The 20,244-nt window shown below is 39.2% G+C and overlaps 1 protein-coding gene across 1 annotated transcript in view; it reads left to right on the forward strand.

Moving 5' to 3' along the window:
* Positions 1-20,244, forward strand: part of Ap4e1 (adaptor related protein complex 4 subunit epsilon 1) — a 64,036-nt gene that overhangs the window by 35,034 nt on the left and 8,758 nt on the right. Inside the window, exons 9-16 of the mRNA XM_040746238.1 lie at positions 154-276; positions 380-489; positions 3,277-3,416; positions 4,023-4,135; positions 4,219-4,337; positions 6,432-6,734; positions 8,393-8,507; positions 13,440-13,563. Coding sequence (XP_040602172.1) covers positions 154-276; positions 380-489; positions 3,277-3,416; positions 4,023-4,135; positions 4,219-4,337; positions 6,432-6,734; positions 8,393-8,507; positions 13,440-13,563 — 1,147 coding nt within the window. The remainder of the gene's footprint in view (positions 1-153; positions 277-379; positions 490-3,276; positions 3,417-4,022; positions 4,136-4,218; positions 4,338-6,431; positions 6,735-8,392; positions 8,508-13,439; positions 13,564-20,244) is intronic.

The raw sequence follows: 20,244 nt of genomic DNA on the forward strand, positions 1-20,244 counted from the left end.
ATAATTGTATAAGATTGTTTCTCTAGAAATTTTTTTATGAATAAGATTTTAGACTAAAGCATATCCTCCAGTTAGTTTTATTTCAAGTTCTACACAAAATTGTTCTTCTATTGTACTTAAAAACATCTGTCATTTTGTATTTTCTTTCTTTAGCTATTCTGTTTGAATGTGTACACACAATCTATTCTATTTATCCTAAATCAGAATTACTTGAGAAGGCTGTCAAGTGCATTGGAAAATTTGTTCTGTCACCCAAAATAAACCTCAAATATTTAGGTAAGGTAATTGGTTCTTATGATGGAAATTGGAGAGAGAGCTTTTGAGATTTGCTGGGTACGTATTTCAGGTCGTTGAACTATAATGTGATCTTTATTTCTAGGACTGAAGGCTCTTACCTATGTTATCCAGCAGGATCCTTCTCTGGCTCTTCAACACCAGATAACCATAATTGAATGCCTAGACCACCCTGATCCCATTATTAAAAGAGAGGTAAATTAGGGCTGAAGAGAGAATGACTCAGCAGTTAAGAGTGCTTGCTGCTCTTCTAGAGGACCTGAGTTCAGTTCCCAATACCCTCCAACGGCAGAGGGATCTGATGCCCTCTCCTGGCCTCCAGGCACATGCACACATGTGGCATACATTCACACAGACACAGATACAGATCCACATAAATAACAATTAAACCTCTTTTTTACAAAGAGAGAGGTAAAATATTTTGAATAGTGTGTGTAAAGTGGTAAGTTTTTAAAACTCATTTAATATTCTTAAGAGAGGTTCAAATGATGGCCAGTGTGTGTGTATATGTATAAGAGTATATTTTAACTCATATATATTTTATTCTTTCTATTTTTAAAATCTCATTTTTATTCTTTGGCAGTCTGGTGTGTATAATGCATGTTAGTCATCTTCATCTCCTGTTACCCTCTCTTACCCCCTCCCTTCAGCTGAAACCCTTCTCATCATGTCTGTGTATGAGTTTAGTCAGAGTTGGTTGCATGAGCATGGGTAGCTCATCACTGAAGAAAGCGGATACCCCTTTCCCAGCCATTGTTAACTGGAAAGCTATTAATTTTCTACAAAGTACTACTAACCTGGGATTTTTATCTTACAAGACATGGTCTTGGTGTGCAGCACAGGCTAGACTCAAACTCGTGATGCCCCTGTCTCAGTCACACAAATGCTAGGATAATAGGTGTGTCACCATAGCCAGCCCACAGGAATGTTTTTAATTTATGAACTGGAAAGCTTAGGTCCAGTTATGTATATGAAGTTTTTTATTATTTTCTTATGTAAGTACAGTGACAAAGGCAACTAAATTCCAGTCCTGAGTTTTGTATTGGTATAAAATAAACATACTCCAGTTATATATAAGTGCATAATTTATGATGGCTATTAAATGAGCTCATTGTTAAATAGGAAAATTGATAGAATTGTATAGAACTATAAGATAGTAATTTGAACTTCATGGAAGAGAAATTGTGCTTATATGTCAAATATTGTTCTGACTTCTTCCTTTTATTAAATTGGTTCAGTGTCTCTTTGGATATCTATCCACATAAAGAGTTCAGTTCATTCTCTTAGAGAGAAATCACTGTATCTTCATTTAAAGTGGTATATGGGGCCTATTTAAGAAAAGTGAAAAGTCTATTTCAGATTTAAAACATAATGAGGATTTTGTTTTTCCCCCAAGAAAAGGTTTCTTTGTATAATATCCCTGACTGTCCTGGAACTTGCTTTGTAGACCAGACTGGCTTGGAATTCACAGAGGCCTGCCTCTGCCTCCTGAGTGCTGGGATTAAAGGCATGTTCCACCATGCCCAGCTATTATAATGAGGATTTGATTTGTTTTTCGTTTTTTAGAAACAGGGTTTCACTATGTAGCCCTCGCTGCCCTGGAACTCACTCTATAGACCAGGCTGGCCTCAGACTCACAGAAATCTGCCTGCCTCTGCCTCCTAATCGCTGGGATTAAAGACATGTGCTATTACTGTCTGGTTTATAATGAGGATTTTAAAAAAGAGACTGTAGAGCTGGAGGGATGGCTCATTGGTTAAGAGCATTTGCTGCTCTGACAGAGGACCCAGATTTGGTTTCCAGCATCCAATGCCCTTTTCTGGCTCTGCAGGTACCAGGCACAAATATGATACACAGATATACATACAGGCAAAACACATATGCATAAAATAAAAACAAACCTCATTTCTTAAAAGAATATTAAATTCCTTAATAACCGAAGTAGTGAGGTAAAAAAAGTAGTGAGCTTGACTGAACACTGAATTATGCCTGAAAACTGTAGTTTTAAAAAGATTATGGGGGGCTGGAGAGATGGCTCAGCAATTAAGAGCACTGACTGCTCTTCCAGGGGCCTAGTTTCACTTCCCAGCACCCACATGGAAGCTCACCAATGTCTTTAACCCCAGGATATAATCCCCTCACACAGACATACATGCAAACAACACCTATGCACATAGAAATAGAAAATAATAAATAAAAGGTTGTGCATTTTGAATTTTAAAGGGTATTTTAAATATAAATTATTTACATATATACATTTACATATAGACATGTATTTCATATTTTTAAACAGTTTAAAAGTTAGAAAGACTCCAAGGGCAGTAAAAAAATTATTATAATTATACAACCCATCTGCTTTATCAGACATACAGCATGCATTTTTGTATAAATAGAGTTAGTTGAATACAGTTCAACATAGTTTCCTTATCACTATTAGCTTTTTGCATTGCTTCTTTATTTCTTTTTTTTTCTCTCTCTCTTAGGTTTTTTTTTAATAAAACAAACTTTTGCCATAGCTCCAGTATATGACCCACATATCAGTCTTTCCATAGGGGAACAGTCTCCTTACTGTGCCCTCTTTGGTCACAGTGTAGATCCTGAGGGTCCTTCTCAGATGCAGAAACACAGATGTCTCCCCGCCTCATGGCGTTATCCTCCCCCAGTTTCCTCATTTCCCCCTCAATATCACTTATATCTAGTAGTCCCCTCTTCCCTCCCCACCTTAGTTGAAGTTTACACGTTTTCCTTTTTTAAATTTTTGGTGTTTGAGAATAGGACCTAGCACCTCCTATTCTAGGCAATTAAGTACTCCACCACTGAGTTACAACCCCAGAAAAACTGTTGTTTCTTTATCCCCTATTAGTTAACTGTTCTAAAAGTTTCTACAAAAACAGAACCGTTAGCTTATTCTAAACTCATTTGTTATATTTGTTGGTGTTATCATGTATAGTTTTCTAATACTGTTTTTATTTCTCTTACTAGACTCTGGAACTTCTTTACAGAATTACAAATGCGCAGAATGTAATAGTTATTGTACAGAAAATGCTTGACTATTTGCATCAGAGCAAAGAAGAGTATATCATCATCAATTTAGTTGGCAAAATAGCTGAATTGGCTGAGAAATATCCTTTGCTTCAGTAGTGACTAATACATATTTTTATACAATGGTTTAAATGGTGGTACAAATGTGGTCACTTGTGAGTTGAGTTCAGGGACACAGCAATTACTTGAATTCCTGATTCTTAAGCCCAGAAATTTGTATAGACTGGCCTTTTTTAAAAATACCTGTTGGAACTTGGTTAGATGTACTCTGGCATAGACAGTGCTATAGCTTTGGCTTAGCAATGATCAATTTTAGAACTGATGACAGAGGCATTTGAAAGAGGTTAAATCTGCTCAGGTGGACACACCACAATTTTGGCCTGTCTGCAGTGTGTATAGATCTTCCATTACTTGCTTGTCAGTAATAGCTGACTCATTTCTTCAAATTATTCATGTTTGTTTATTGACTGCCTGCCATGTATGTATAAGCCTAGTGCTTGGTAAAGTCATGCAAACTCAATTTTTTCGTTAGTGAGTGAATATAGAACCGGGCTGTAGAGCATCGTTGGTAGAAGTTAGAGATGAACCGCCGCACCGGCATGGATTGGATTCCTTTTAAAGGTTGTTATGGAGATATGACTTCAGTGAGTGTCATGAGGAAGTGACTTGTTCTTAACACTGGACACATATGCTCCTGACAATGTGTGGTTTATCCAGACAATGAATGCTGTGTTTTCGGTGGGAGGAGATGTAATGCACCCTGATATTCTCAGTAACTTCCTGAGACTGCTAGCAGAAGGTTGGTAAAGAATTTTAAATTATGTTTTATTACAGTGATTGGGACTTGAGGGAAGCTAAACTGGTTTTTCAATTTTCTTGTAGGTTTTGATGATGAAACAGAAGACCAACAATTAAGAGTCTATGCAGTTCAGTCTTATCTTACTTTATTAGATATGGAAAATACTTTCTATCCACAGAGATTTCTTCAAGTTATGAGCTGGGTGAGCAAAGTCTATTACATACAAATTATTATAGCAACATATTTCCACCAGAAATCATTCAGTTCTTCTTGTCCATTTTCTTTTTTTTTTTTTTTTTTTTTTTTTTTTTACGAGACAGGGTTTCTCTGTATTGTTTTGGAGGCTGTCGGTCCAGCCCAGCCTCGAACTCACAGAGATCCTCCTGCCTCTGCCTCCCGAGTGCTGGGATTAAAGGCATGCGCCACTACCGCCCGGCCTTGTCCATTTTCTTTCCCAATGTTTACCCACCCCCACGACAGGGTTTCTCTGTGGCTTTGGAGACTGTCCTGGAACTCACCCTGTAGACCAGGCTGGCCTCGAACTCACAGAGATCCACCTCCCTTGCTGGGATTAAAGACCAATGCCCAAACCAATATCTACTTTTATATCGAAACTATTTACTTACCCTTTCTTTGTACCATCTCACTGGTCTGGTCTTTGGTAAGGGTGTTTTTTTTTTGTTGTTGTTTTGTTTTGTTTTTGTGTCTCAGACTGTACTCAAACTTGCTGTGTCGCCATGGGAAGCCTTGAACTTCTGCTCCCTTGGCCTCTTCATCCTAGGGTTATGGGCATCTACTCCCATGCTTGGTTTTGTGCTTACTGGGTATCAAACCCCAGCCTTTGTGTATGCTAGGAAAACACTAACTGGGCTACATGCCCAGACCCTTTGTGTATGTTTTATATATAACTGATGTCGGTGGCATTTAGATGTAGTTAATGGGAATATTAAGAGGAAATAATCAGTCATCTTCTCACAAATAGAAGTCCATTAAAATTCATTTTTGAGATGGAACTCAGGTTACCTGCTCTTCTGGGGTTTCTGTCTTTTATTTATTAAAACCTCTTTTAAAATTAACTTATTTTGTTGTTTGTCTGTTTGTTTAATTTTGAGAGGGGCAGGATCTCACTCTGCAGCCTCGACTGGCCTTGGTTCATGACTCTCGTGCTCCATCCCTCCAGTTGGTACGGGTACAGACTGTAGTGCCATATCCAGTGTTTTTGTTCATTTTTAAGTTGGTACTTCACTATGTTGCTTAGATTCTCTTTTTTTGGATATTTTTAAAGCTGAGACTCACTATTTAGCCCTAGCTCACTGGAATTCATGGCAGTCCTACTTTCTCAATCTTCTAGGTGCTAAGATTATAGGCACAGGCCATGATCCCTCCCTGCTCGTTCTTTTCCTACTGTTCTTAGTAGCTATAGCTTTGCTGTTACCTGTTAGCTCATCTTTCTTTTTTTTTTTTTTTTTTGCTGCTACTACTATTATGCTAAAGACATTTACTGTGTAGTAAATGCCATTTAGGAAAGATTTTATATTCCTTGAGTTATATTTATAAGATAATAATTTTATCATTTATAAAATGATTGATAGATCAGTCATGTATGTCACTTGAGTAAGTTAGATGTGAAAAAAAAGTGTATGTAGTATGATCAGTATACTTTTTTGGTTTTGTTTTGTTTTGACACAGTTTCTCTGTGTATCACTACCTATCTTGGAATTCTTTGTAGACCAGGCTGGCCTCAAATTCAGAGATCTGCCTGCCTCTGCCTCCTAATTCTGGAATTAAAGGTGTGTACCACCACACCCGGCACGTGATCAGTATTCTTGATGTCAGTCCTGTGAACTGTCTTTGTCAGTGTCAGCTGATGCTTGTCCAAATGTATACTCTAAATCCTCTCCACAGTCACTAAATTACACTATCTATTGATCAAAACCAGAAATCTGTGCTTTATGAGAGACCTTAAGAAATATTAGAAATCTGTACTTTGTATAATCTTACTCTGACTAACATGTGAGACTTGTTTAAATTCTTACTGGAAAGTAAACCAACTTCCAGCTGGAAGTTCAGAAGAATGCTAACCTATAAAGATATTTTATTTTATGTATTGTTACCGATGAGTTCCAGTTCTTTTGTATTGAGAATACAGTTCTTGATATAATCTAATCTACAATGTTTCTTTGATAATGATCATCATAAAAATGTTTAGTACAAATAGAAGTTCATTCTAGCAGTAGCCTGAATATGGGGCTCTCTGACTTGGTATTTACATATATACCATTGTGTTTTATTCCAGGTATTAGGAGAGTATTCCTACCTCTTAGATAAAGAAAGTCCAGAGGAAGTTATAGCCAGACTCTACAAGTTACTTAAAAGTGACTCCATTTCTTCAGAAACAAAAGCCTGGTTGATCGCTGCAGTGACCAAGCTGACACCCCAAGCACATTCTTCTCATGTAGTTGAGAAATTAATCCAGGAATTCACAGTATCTTTGAATACTTGTCTGAGACAGCATGCATTTGAATTGAAACATCTGCATGAAAATGTAGAACTTTCGAAGAGCTTGCTTCAAGGTGCCCAGAATTGTGAAGACATAGTGGTAAGAATCCTGTGCTCCATTCTGTCAAAATTATGTTGCCTGAACAGAGTAGTTGTGGTATATAAGAAAATATGGTTTCTGTAGCTTGTATGATGAAGTTTGTAGTGTTTCTCACATGGTAGGGAGAGAATTGGAGAGGTTTCATTTAGCACTGGTTCTAAATAGGAGTAGGAGAGTGTCTCGTTTATAGCTTCTGGTAGTGTTGAGATTCAAAAAAGGCTGGGAAAACTGTATGGAGAGGAGATGATGTCCTTGAGTGTAACAGGCTCCTTTTTTTCTTTCTTTCTTTTTTTTTTTGGTTTTTCGAGACAGGGTTTCTCTGTATTGTTTTGGAGGCTATCGGTTCAGCCCGGCCTCGAACTCACAGAGATCCGCCTGCCTCTGCCTCCCGAGTGCTGGGATTAAAGGCGTGCGCCATCACCGCCCGGCGAGTGTAACAGGCTCTTTAGCTTTGTGTGGGCTTAACTTAGAGGTTAGGGTTCTGGAAGATCACACTCATATATTTCCACCAAGTCAGTGATTTCCAGGGCCCTTGTCTCTTGAATTTAAACAGTGAAATTCACATCCCATAGAAGGCTAAGACTCAGGAAGGAGTTTACTGTGGGATCATAGGGCGAAGAGAATTTTAAGAGAAAAAAAAAACAGCCAGAGCTCCTGTGGAGCAAGAGCAGGGCTTAGGGAATGGGGCGCCACTGGAGTCATTGCCTAGGGAAAGATAGTAAGGCCTTCGTGGCTTGAGACAAGGGGTTCAGTTTCTGGTCATATTCACATTTAGCCTCTGTGCAATTGTAAAAAGAGAAGAAAAAAGAAGGCAAATCATTTTGAGAAGACACATCTCAGAGCTACAGTGCTGGGATTAAAGGCTTGCCCCACATACCCGGTAGGAACATTTTCTTCATTGAGGTTCCCTACTCTCAGATGACATTAGCTTATGTCAAGTTGACATAAAACTATCCAGATACAGCTTGGGTCCTCTGGATCCTGTGTCCAAAACACGAGATGTTTTTGACAGTAGCTACTTACTATCTACCTCTGGGAAGCACCAAGGGCAAAAGCAATAGCCTGTATGTTTTAAGCATCTCTTGGACAACCCTGACCAACAACTCAAGACAGCAGATTGGAGCAGAACACAGGATGTTCAGGTTGGACTGTACCTAAAAGTTGAATGTGGCTTAAATGAACTGAGGTCAGGTGGCAACAGGGTACTGGGTTTGTGTGCACAATGTGAATCCTGGTCCAAACCTGGAACTTAGGGGTAGATGTGGGGACTGGGGCAGGGCGGGGAAGAGAGGAGCAGGTAGGCTTGCCTTGCAAGCCACTGGAAAGTGTGTGCAAGATATGAGTGGGTGGAGAGTTTGATTATGGCATGGGGAGGGGCCTGTGGGTTGTGAGCAGGTGGGGCAGGTCTTGACTGAAGTATAGAGGTTGGTAGTGGGCCAGGACAGTGGTAAGACTAGATTGGGCACTGGGTATGTGACTTATCCTAGATCTGGGGTGTTATGGAGGGTACAGTCAGGCTGACTAGACCCTGGAGGAGGATCTCTCCTAAAAAGGTTAAATGATACATGTTCCAAAGTTATATGAATGTGCAGTCTAGTCTTCCAAGTACATGTTTTTGTTTTTGTTTTAATCCTGATTTTTGCTTAACTTTGATGCAGGTGGATGCTTCTTTATCTTTCCTGGATGGTTTTGTGGCTGAAGGGCTCAGTCAGGGAGCAGCACCTTACAAGCCCCATCACCAGCGCCAAGAGGAACAGCTTTCTCAGGGAAAAGGTGTATTTTCATCTCTTTATTGTCAAATGAGTTAGAGGGGCCTATTGTTTGTTTGGTTTGGTTTGGTTTTTGTTGTTATTGAGACAGACTGTGCACACTGGTAATACATTGAGGTCTTTTAGCCTTGGGCTTCCAGATACTGGGTTAAAGGTGTGTCCCAACATACCTGGCTCAGAGCTTAACTTTTAGAAATATGCAATTGATACTGTAATCATTAAAGGAAGTGATTACAGATGCTTATATTTTCTGTGGCTTTTCATTAAGTCTGCTTTTTATCCTGACTAGGGTTTCAGACACTCAGGGAAAAGGTTAGCCTCAAAGTATTCCCAAAGTCATAGACTCCATTTGCATGGGTGACTACTACTTTAGACTTTCAAAAGAACCTGTGATATGCTAGTCATTGTACTGCAGCCTTGCCTGGAACTCATAGCACTCCACCTGTCTCTGTCTCCAGAGTGCTGGAATTAAAGTGTGTGCCACAACACCTGGTGAGGGCTGACACGGAGTAGGGTGAGCAAATCCAGAAAGGTTCCAGAAATAACCCTGGTCACATTTTCACTGTGAATGGTGTAGTGTATTAGGTTGTTTCTCTAGCAAAGTATCTGATTAATGATGTTACAAGGAGTTCACAAAGGCAAGAACTTTATATTTCAGAAACAAACCTGTGACAGGGTCTTTTCCATGACTTTGGTGAAGAAGAAACCACTGGGTCATTTGCATGGTACCTGGGAATTACTCCTATGAAACAGGGGGAGCAGTGTGTATGGTTGATTAAGATCTCAGAGTGCCAACACTACTGAAAATTTCCAGGCTGAAAGATCTAGGTCTGTCTGTCTTCCTTCCTTCCTTCCTTCCTTCCTTCCTTCCTTCCTTCCTTCCTTCCTTCCTTCCTTCCTTCCTTCCTTCCCTCTCCCATCTCCCTCCCTCCTTCCTTCCTTATTTCTTTTCCTTCCTTTCTTTTGTCGGTCAAATGATTTTGTTGAGTGCACATTCTCTATGTTTATCCCTGGCCGTTTTGTTATGAATGCGGTGAGATCAAAGAGTTGCTAAGCTTATTGTTATCTTTTGCAGAAGTATTTGCTCTTTTAAAGCTCTTGATTAAAATATTTTATTAAATGTATTAAAGCAGTATACAAAGTCAGGCAGTAGTGGCGCACACCTTTACTCCCAACACTCGGGAGGCAGAGGCAGGTGGATCTCTAAGTTTGAGGCCAGCCTGGTCTACAAAAGCTACACAGAGAAACCCTGTCTAGAAAAACAAACAAGCAAGCAAAAAAGCAGTATACAAGGTATTAGGTTTAATTATGGCATTTTAAAACAAATTTGTATTCGTTGATTGTCCTACCACCCCTACCCCTTTTACCCCTGTAGCTACATTTCTGGTTTTATGTGTTCTGTTGTGGGCCTCCTTCCTTGGCATTTTTCCCTCTCATAGTCCCCTGTCTAGGTGCATAGCCTAGACCCACACATTCACATGTGTGTGTACATAACACTAAAGACTCTATGAAAGAGCATATGCTATTTGTCTGTCTGGGTCTGGGTCACCTTGCATACTTTACAAAGCTATCTATTTTCCTGCAAATATCCTAATTTCATTTGTTTTATAGCTGAGTAAAATTCCATTGTGTATATGGACGACATTTGCTTTATCAGTTGGTCTGTTGATGGACATCCAGGCTGATTCTCCTTGGTATTGTGAATAGAGCAGCAATAAATGTGGATGTTCAAGTGTCTCTGTAGTAGACTATAAAGTCCTTTGCGTATATGCTCAGGAGCAGCACGGTTAGGTCGTCTGGTGGTTGTGCTTTTGACTTTTTGAGAGGCTTCCACACTGGTTTCCATAGTATAGTAGCACATTAGTTTATAGTCCACCTGCAGGAGTCAGGGCCCTTCTCTCACCACATCTTCACCTCCTTTGTCCTTGTCATTTTCTGACTAGAGGGAGCCTGAGTCTCGGTGTTTTTAATTTACATTTCCCTGATGGCTAAGGATATTGGAGACTTTGAGACAGAAACTTTCTATGTAGTCCTTAAGGTTTCTATTGCTGCAAAGACAAACTAGCTTACAGTTCAGAGGTTTAGTCCTTTACTATCATGGAGGGTGACCTGCAGGCAGCCATGGTGCTGGAGAAGGAGCTGAGAGTTCTATGTCTTGATCCACAGGCAGCAGGAAGTGAACTGTGACACACTTCCTTCATCAATGCCACACCTCCTAATAGGGCCACTCCCTACGAGTTTATGGGGGTCAATTACATTCGAACTACCACACCTTGTATGGAATTCCCTGTGTAGACCAGGCTGGCCTGGCTTTGAACTCATAGATCAGCTTACCTCTCTTCCTGAGTGCTGGGATTTAAGGTATGGGCCACCATGTCCAGCCAGGATGTCAGACATTTTAAAAGAATATTTCTTGGCCATTTGTGTTTTCTTCTTTTGAGAACTGTCTACTGCTCATTTGGTTAGCCTATTTATTGATTGGCAGGGCTTATTGTTTGACTGGTATTTTTGTCATTGTTGTTTAATTTTTTTTCAGCTCTTTATATATTCTAGATATTAAGTCCCTGTTTGAAGTATAGCTTCTAAAGATTTCTCCCATCTTGTAGTCTGTCTATTCACTAAGTTGATGGTTTTGTTTGCTATGAAGAAACTTGTGAATTTTATGTAATCCCTTTTAAATTCTTGGGGCTATTTCCTGTGGTTTTAGGTTCTTACTTAGAAAATACATATTTTAAGTATATTCTCTGTAGGGATCTAATTTCATTCTTCTGCAGGTGGTATCCAGTTTTGCCAGCACCTTTTGATGATGAGGCTGTTAAGTTTTTTCAGTGTCTCTGGGGTCTCTTCCTTTCCACTGGTCTACATGCATTTTTGTTCCAGTACCATGCTGTCATTGTCAATGACTTCATAGTAAAATTTGAGGTCAGCTACTATGATAACTTCAATGGTGTTCTTTCTGCTTAAGATTGCTTTGTATGTTCATGGTCTTTTGTGTTTCTATATGACTTCTAGTTTTGTGAAGAATGTTATTGTAATTTCAATGAAAGTTGAACTGAATCTCTCTAGGGCTTTTTTTTTGTAATATAGCCATCTTAAAATTCTATTCTTTGTAGTTGTTGTTTTTGCATATATATATATATGCCATGTATATGCCTAGTGCCTTCAGAGGCCAGAAGAGGATGTTGGATCCCCTGGAATTGGAATTACAGTTGTGAGCCACCATGTTGGTGATTGAACCCAGGTCCTCTGCAAGGGTAACAAACGTTCATAACCACTGAGCCAGCTCTCCAGCCCCCGTCTTACACATCTGTTTGGATGATGAATCTTTCAGTTTTTACTCTTCCACCATTTTCTCACTCTGCGAGTTGTTTTAGTTTACTGATACTCACAGCTTTGCATACTCTGTGTGACACTTGTTGCACTCCCCTTGTGTCTAAAGAAGTTGAATTGCCAGTTGCAGTTAGGTTTTCTAATTTGTTTTTAAATGGGGTCTTACACAAAGCATATAGTTATTGTTCTCCCCATCTAGAAAAATCAAGAAGTAGGTTCCCAGGGTTGCTGTTAGCTTTGTAGTTATGAGAACTCCAGATTCCATCTCTTGATGTTCTGACATCTCTGCTGTTTCACTTTATGATTCAAGGTGGCTATTTACGCTTCGGCAACCAACTTGCAGCGTAACCAGCAGGAAAAAGGATGTGGGAGAAGAAAATTTTCTTTGCAGAGACTTCCCCCAGACATTGCACTAAAAATGTGTGTGTGTGATTTAATTGACCAGAACATATAAGTCGTGTGGCAGCAGAATCTACAAATGTTTCCTCTAGCTGCCTGTGTGCCTACCTAAGACTGGAGAGTAGGGGAATGGATATTTGATATCTGCTCTGCCCAGTAGTAATAGGAATTTATTGACCCTAATTGAATTGATTTAGGTTATATACATATTCAAAAGAATTAACATGGGGGGCTGGAGAGATGGCTCAGAGGTTAAGAGCACTGACTGTTCTTCCGGAGGTCCTGAGTTCAATTCCCGGCAACCACATGGTGGCTCACAACCACCTTGAATGAGATCTGGTGCCCTCTGCTGGCATGCAGGCAGAAGACTGTATACACAATAAATAAATAAAATATTTAAAAAAAAAAAGAATTAACATGGGACTGAGTAAACATTGCTTTTTATTCCCATTGAGGCACCATCCACTCATTTAAGGTAAAGATGTGCCTACGAGTCATTCATTCCTTAAGCAGAACATGGCTATCACTTCACTGTAGCTCTTTACATTCTTTTATTTTCTTATGATAGCAACAGCTTCTCAGTATGTCTGGTTTATTTTTATTATTTGCCTTTTCTTTGCTTTTTCTTTTTTTGTTTGTTTGTTTGTTGGTTGGTTGGTTTTTTTCAAGATAGGGTTTCTCTGTGTAGCCCTAGCTGTTCTGGAACTCACTCTGTAGACCAGGCTGGCTTCAATCTTTTTGGTTTATCGAGACAGGGTTTCTCTGCATTGTTTTGGAGGCTGTCCTGGAACTAGCTCTGTAGACCAGGCTGGCCTCGAACTCACAGAGATCCACCTGCCTCTGCCTCCCGAGTGCTGGGATTAAAGGCATGTGCCACCAATGCCTGGCAGGCTGGCTTCAATCTTACAGAGATTCACCTGCCTCTGTCTCCCAAGTGCTGGCCTTAAAGGTGTGCACCACCAGTGCCCAGTTTATTTGCTTTTTCTAATTGAATTCTTTTTTAACTTTCTAGGAAAGATAAAATGATAAAAATGAAAGATAAAATAAAAATGTTCATGTCTGATTAGATTATGCATAAAGCCTCTATTCTGGAAAATTGTTGCTGGATTCCAGCCTTTTTAATTATTTCAATAGTGAATGGGATCTCATAAATGTCACTCTTATGCTTTGTTTTAAATGTGAACCTGTTACTGTTTCTAAATTACAGTTCTCAATTTTGAGCCATATGGACTATCATTTTCTTCATCTGGCTTCACTGGACGACAGTCTCCTGCTGGCATTTCTCTGGGCTCAGACATATCTGGAAATAGTGCTGAAACGGGACTGAAAGAGTAAGTTTCTTCACTAAGTTGAGATTTGGTGAGCTTAATTACCTCCAGCATCCTGCTTGCTTTCTGCCTCTGCATATGTCCTCAAGATTATCATTTGCTCATTTTAGGAAAACTTTCATTTTCAAATAATTCAAAAGAAGAGACATGTTCATGACTTTGTTTGATACATTGAAAAGTTCCCAAGACTTATATTCTATATGAGATTTTGTTTCACTTGCTTCTGTTGATTGTTTTCAAGATTCTGATGCTATATAACATGTCTTAGACTTTAAGAGCTTATCTTATCTGCCTTCCAAGACAACATAGCCCATGTATAATATTTGCACATGAGGTCTGGAGAGATGGCCCAGTAGTTTAGAGCCTGTATTGTTCTTGCAGAGAATCAGTTCCCAGCACCCACATCAGGCAGTTCATAACTGCCTGTAACTCTAGCTGCAGTGGATCTGATGGTCTTCTAGCACATACACATAGACACACATACTAATTAAAAACTATAAACAGATTTGCACATAATGCATATTATTGATTATAAAGTTTGAAGAAGCCTATTGGAACTTAATACCAGATAAGTATTTCTTTTTTGTTGTTTTGTTTTTCAAGACAGGGTTTCTCTGTGGCTTTGGAGGCTGTCCTGGAACTAGCTCTTGTAGATCAGGCTGGTCTCGAACTCACAGAGATCCTCCTGCCTCTGCCTCTTCCTCCCAAGTGCTGGGATTAAAGGTGTGCGCCACAACTGCCTAGCCCCAGATAAGTATTAAGCATATTCTTCACTCATTATTTATATCATGCTTCTGAAAAATTATTTTGTAATTATCTTATTAGAAGAGTAACAGAAGCAGGCGTTGGTGGCTCACACCTTTAATCCTAGCACTCGGGAGGCAGAGGCAGGTGGATCTCTGTGAGTTCGAGGCCAGCCTGGTCTACAGAGCGAGTTCCAGGACAGTCTCCAAAACAATACAGAGAAACCCTGTCTTGAAAAACCAAAAAAAGAATAGTAACAGATACAGAGATGAATGCTGAATAAGATGACTGACTGACTGACTGACTTTGTCTAAGGAAGCTCTGTTCTTTGCTCAGAATACCTTCAGAGGCCCTGGGGAGAGAACTTAGCTCTTGCTATGTAAGCAAGAAGACCTGAAATCCCAGCACCCATATGTAAATCTGAAATGGCTGTACATGCCTATGCCTATAACAACAGTATTTGTTGATGAAGACAGATTCTGGGAGCTTGCTACTTAGCCAACCTACCCAAAAGGACGTGTTCCAATTCAGTCATTGTCGTGAGAGAGTAAAGTTAAAAGTTACAGATGAAGGGGGCTGGAGAAATGACTCAGTGGTTATAACACTGGCTGCTGGTGCCATTCCTTGTACACATGGCAGCTCACAATTGTCTGTAGCTCCAGTTACAGTGTATCTGATACCTTTACACAGACACACAGGCAAATGTACATAAAATAAAAGTAAATCATTAAAAATTTTTAAAAAGTGATAGATGAAAACATTTGACCTGTCTTCTGGCCCATCTGTACATATGAATGAGAGCACATGCTAATACACTAATGTGCACGACCTCTACCAAATGTTTTCAGGGATTCTTTGACTACCTTGAAAATGACTGACAGTTCATATATATCATATTTGGGGTCAATTTTCATAATGTTAAGTATCCTTTAACTTTTATGATATAATTAAATTATTTTCAAAAGCATATTAAAATTAATAAAGTGAGATAGTATAATGAAGGGCATAGTGCAGCCCAGTACACTCTAATTCCTGCTGCCATTAATTATTGTCATTATTCTCATAGTAAGTTTACTAAATAAAACTAGTGTACTGATATCATGCTAAGCAATGAAAAGGGCTTTCTCCTTTGTCAATGAGATTCATTTAAAAGAACGTAAGGTCTGATGGGGGTGCCTGGAATGCATGAGCATATAGGATGAAGTGGCTATAAATGTTTCTCAGAGGAATAATATAGATATGATGAACAAATAATAATATGTGTATAAAATGGCAGGAGCTCTAATTCTGTTTTTATCCTTTCCCTCCCTTATCTAAAATCCTTAATTTCTTTCCTAGACATTTAATTTTGGCATTCCAGGCATGGTTTGTGGGTTTGTGATGGTAGGGGTGATGCTTGTTAAGTGTTTTAAACAGAGCAAAGCAGCAAGCAGAGACAGAGGCCCTCCAGATCCAGGGGGAAAGTCTACAAAATGAACAGTGTTAAGGGGCGGGGCTGACTTTATAAGTTCTATACTATATGTCCATTATATGTGCTTTATTACTTAAAAATAGAACATGAAAGGTAGATTGATGTTTTCAAAAAAGATCACAGTTCACACATTATTTCAGATTAGGAACTTGTGTGGTAACTGCAAGGTGAATGTTGAAGATAAGATAATAGCAATTACAGAGAATAATGAAAGTGAAACACTTTTAAATATACAATTCTGCAGAAAGGGGCACCAGCATAGGAAATGGCAGAAATGGCTGATACACTAATTTGGCCCAAGACAGTGGTTTTTTAAAATCCCAGTGTTAAGAGCACTGGCTGATCTTCCAGAGGTCCTGAACAATTCCCAGCACTCACATGGCAGCCCACAGCCATCTATGGGATCCAATGGCCTCTTCTGGTGTGCAGATGTACATGCAAACAAAACATCCATATACATAAGATAAATAAATCTTAAAAAAAAAAGTCCTGATTGAAATTCCTGTCTTTTCATAGGCTGGGACTTGCTCCTTCTCAAATCTCTCATCTCATTGGTTTAGGGCACAAAGCCTAATCCAATGAATAATTTGGATTTTGAGGCTCCTTTCTCTGAAAATGGGCTCAGTCACACAGCCTGGACTTTCCACCTCTAGAGTTCTCAAGCAAGAAGGTGCCAGCCCCCTCTAGGGGAGAGTAAATTCTGGCTCTCCTGCTGCTCTGTAAGTGCTAAGCACATCTTAAACTGAAAATGGACATAGCAGTTGATTTTATATATATATATATATATATATATATATATATATATATATATATATATAGTGAATCAGCTTTCAGGGCAAGATAGTTGCTCTTCTACAATCCCTAATAAGTTGATAATAAAGTCAAGCCCAATTTATAGTCTCTTACTTGTAAGCCCACTATTAAACATTACCTCGGGAGGGAATTCCTGGAGCTGAGGTAAAGTACACCCATAATCTTTGGAGGATTTCTTGCCTAGAATTTACATGTGTGCCTTCTTGGTCTGTCTGATTTAAAATAATACAAAGGCACAATATAGAAAATTATGGCTTATATAATATTTTCCAAATCCAGGCAAGTATGACTTACTAGAAAACAACGTTACCGTGTATATGAAATGGCCATATATATATATTGCCACTTTTAGACTGTTGACTAAAACAAGACAAGATATATGTTGGTAAGAGGTGTGTAAGTAGGTGAAATAATTAAGAAAAATCTGTAGACACCTGTGGCCTTCTCCCATTTGCATAAATACATTCTGCAGTGGTACGTGGTATGGAGGACTTTTAGGAGTACCTTTTGCAGCTGTACCTGTGGGAGGAAGTGGACAGAAACAAGTGTGCCTAGAAAAAGAAGAGGTAGTCACGTCATACCAGTGACAGCTTCTGCTTTGGAGCAAGAATTGTCCTAAACTGGAGTAAAATGAGTAGTCAGAACTTTACACTTTGTTTACACTTTGTGTGTATTTGCATGTATGGTATATGTGAACATGTGTGTGCATGTCTGCACAGGTGCACTGTAGAGGTCTGAGCTTGACCTTGAGGTCTTCCTTGATCACTTTCTCCTTTATTTTCTTAGGCAGGGTCTCTTGCTGAACCTGAAGCTCACTTTGGTCAATTTCCATGGCCTGCTTTTTCCAGGGTTCCTGTCTCTGCCTTCCCTAGTGAAGGCATCACAGCACCCACTTTGCTTTTTGTGGGAGTTTAAAATCCAGTCTTCATGCTTACATGACAAACACTATCCACTGTCACCTCCCCAGCCCAGGCTTTATCCTTCTGGTCATCAGTCAGTCAAGGGGTTGCACTGGGAGGATACTTGATCTTTGGTGAATTCTGAGATGAGCTCTGCCTGACAGAAGTTTCCAACAGCTGGGTCTAAATGGGGCAGTGTAGTACCTGCTTGCCTTTAAAGAATGAAATGCCCCAAACTCAAATTAATCCTAAATGTGAGTACTTTTTTTCTAAATGAAAGAAGTCTTTGGTTAAAGTAGACATGTAGGTAGTGTAACCACTTTGGTATTCATACATCCCCTGGAGTTGCTGCTTCTGAGCATCCTCGAGATGCTCAGGATCTTCCCATGGTTCTTAGGACCACTCCAATCTACCTGTGGCAAGGACCACTGGGTTTCTTCTGAGGGCTTATTAGATAACTGGGAATTGTCTTAGAAAAACCATTTGATACCTGCAGTGGCTAGATTTAGATGTCAGCTTACTACAACCTGTGAAGAGTTTCAGTTGAGAAACTGCTGATCAGGCTGGCATGGGCTTATCTGTGAGGTTTTCTTGATTGTTGATTAATATAGGAAGACCTAGCCCCTTGTATGCAGTACTGTTCCTTAAGCAGGAGAAAGTTGGGTGAGAACAGAAGGGAGCAGTCAGCATAGGGACATTTGTTTCTCTCTGCTCCTGACTGTAGGTGTGGTTGACCAGCTGTCTCAAGTTCTGTTGCCGCAATTATGAACTGTAACTTGGAATTGTATGTCAGACAAAGTTCTGCCTCCTATAAGCTGCTTTTGGTCAGAATATTTTTCTCATGATAATAGAAAGGCAAATGGAACAGTACCTGTAAGAAATGAAGATATTTCTTACTTTTCCCTAAAAACTGAGAGGAGAACGAAACCAATCCTTGTGTTCTTTTTTTGCTGTTGTTTTGTTTTGTTTTTTTGTTTTTTTGTGTGTGTGTTTTTGAGACAGGGTTTCTCTGTGTAACAGTCCTGGCTGTCCTGGAACTACATCTGTAGACTAGACTGGCCTCAAACTCACAAAGGTCTGCCTGCCTCTGCCTCCCAAGTACTGGGAATAAAGGCGTGTGCCGCCACCACCTAGCTTAATCCTTGTATTCTTTATTAGATCATTTTTTTCATTTCATCCATGCACTGTTTAATAGTATTACCTCTTTACTCAGTATGAAATATAATCACATATAAAACCAAATTGTCATGGTCCTAAAGATCACAGGGAATAATAACCAGTCTAAGACTGGCAGGGTGGATCAGTAGGTAACGGTACTTGTCGAGTCGGATGACCCAAGGTCAATCTCCAGAGTACTGACTTTCACACGTGGGCTGGGCATGTGTACACACACGTAATAAACAAATATATGTAATTTTAAAAAACGTTTAAAAATCAATATAAATATTTTTGGATCTTTAAGATTAATTTCCCAATTTTATAGTATAAATCTTAAGTGCTACTTTGAATCATGACAGTGGTACCTAAGTGAGCCAAGATGCAAAAGGACATGTGGCATAAAATTGTCTACTTTTAGGTTGTTGGGAGTTCTTCCCCCACCCCAGCTTGTTAAGACATGGCTGACAATGGAAATAGTATATACGTAAGGTGTTCAATATTATGATATACATTTGCATTATGAAATGGTTGCATTTGCATTAATGAACAGATATATAGGTTTTTACATAAGATCTAAGAGGTAATCCTTGGCTGTTTCAGTCAATACTGATGGCTATATTAGTCACTGTGAACCTGTGGACTCATCTGTAACTTTGGTGACATTATGTGAACCCATACTTTATTTAAATTTTTAAAAATGTTTGTGTATGGATGATTTTTCTGAGTGTATGTCTTTGTACTGTGTGAATATCTGGTGCCCACAGATGCTAGAAGAGGGTATTGATTCTTCTGGAACTGGAGTTACATTTGGTTGTAAGCTACAATGTGGGTGCTGAGAATCAAATCTGGGTCCTCTGGAAGAGCAACCAGTGCTCTGAACCACTAAGCTACCTCTCTAACCCCTAATCTCTAACATGCTTAATTTGATCTTAGATTTTTTTTTTGTTTATTTATTTTGCCTATATGTCTTATCTTGGAGTTTTTGGACTGAGCATCTACCTTCTAACCAGTAGTTTAAAAAAACTCAACTGCTAAAAAGTTTCTGGGGCAGGAAAGGTTAGCTCAGTGGTTAAGGCACTTGTTACCCTGCCTGATGATTTGAGTTCCATCACCATCACCCATATGGTAGATTTGTGTCCACACACACACAATATATAAGTAAATGTAATTAAAGAAAACTTCTGGGCCATTCAGATGTCTTAGCAGGTAAAGGTACCTGTGTTCAAACGTAACAGCCTAAGTTCAGTCTCCAGGTCCCACATGGTAGAGGGAGAGAACTGACTCCTGCAAGGTGTCCTCTGGCCTCCACACATGGCCTGTGGCACCTAAATAAAACATGGCATATAAATAAATAAATGTAATAAAAATACAAAGAAGAGTTTCTAAGTCTCTTTTCCAAACCTGTAGTGCTCACATAAATAAAGCATTTTGGATTAAAAACAAATTTATATATTGGTATGTATTTGAATGTTTTGCTTTCAGTGGATTTTAAAATGAATTTATGTTTATGAATTAGTATTTTATGATTGAGTTTGGCTCTTGTTATATGGCTAAGATCTTAAATCTTGGCCATCAGAGTTAAAGGTCTAGGTGTCTTTG

This window comes from Mesocricetus auratus, unplaced genomic scaffold, assembly GCF_017639785.1.
Source record: "Mesocricetus auratus isolate SY011 unplaced genomic scaffold, BCM_Maur_2.0 Super-Scaffold_100004, whole genome shotgun sequence".
NCBI classification, from domain to species: Eukaryota; Metazoa; Chordata; class Mammalia; order Rodentia; family Cricetidae; genus Mesocricetus; species Mesocricetus auratus.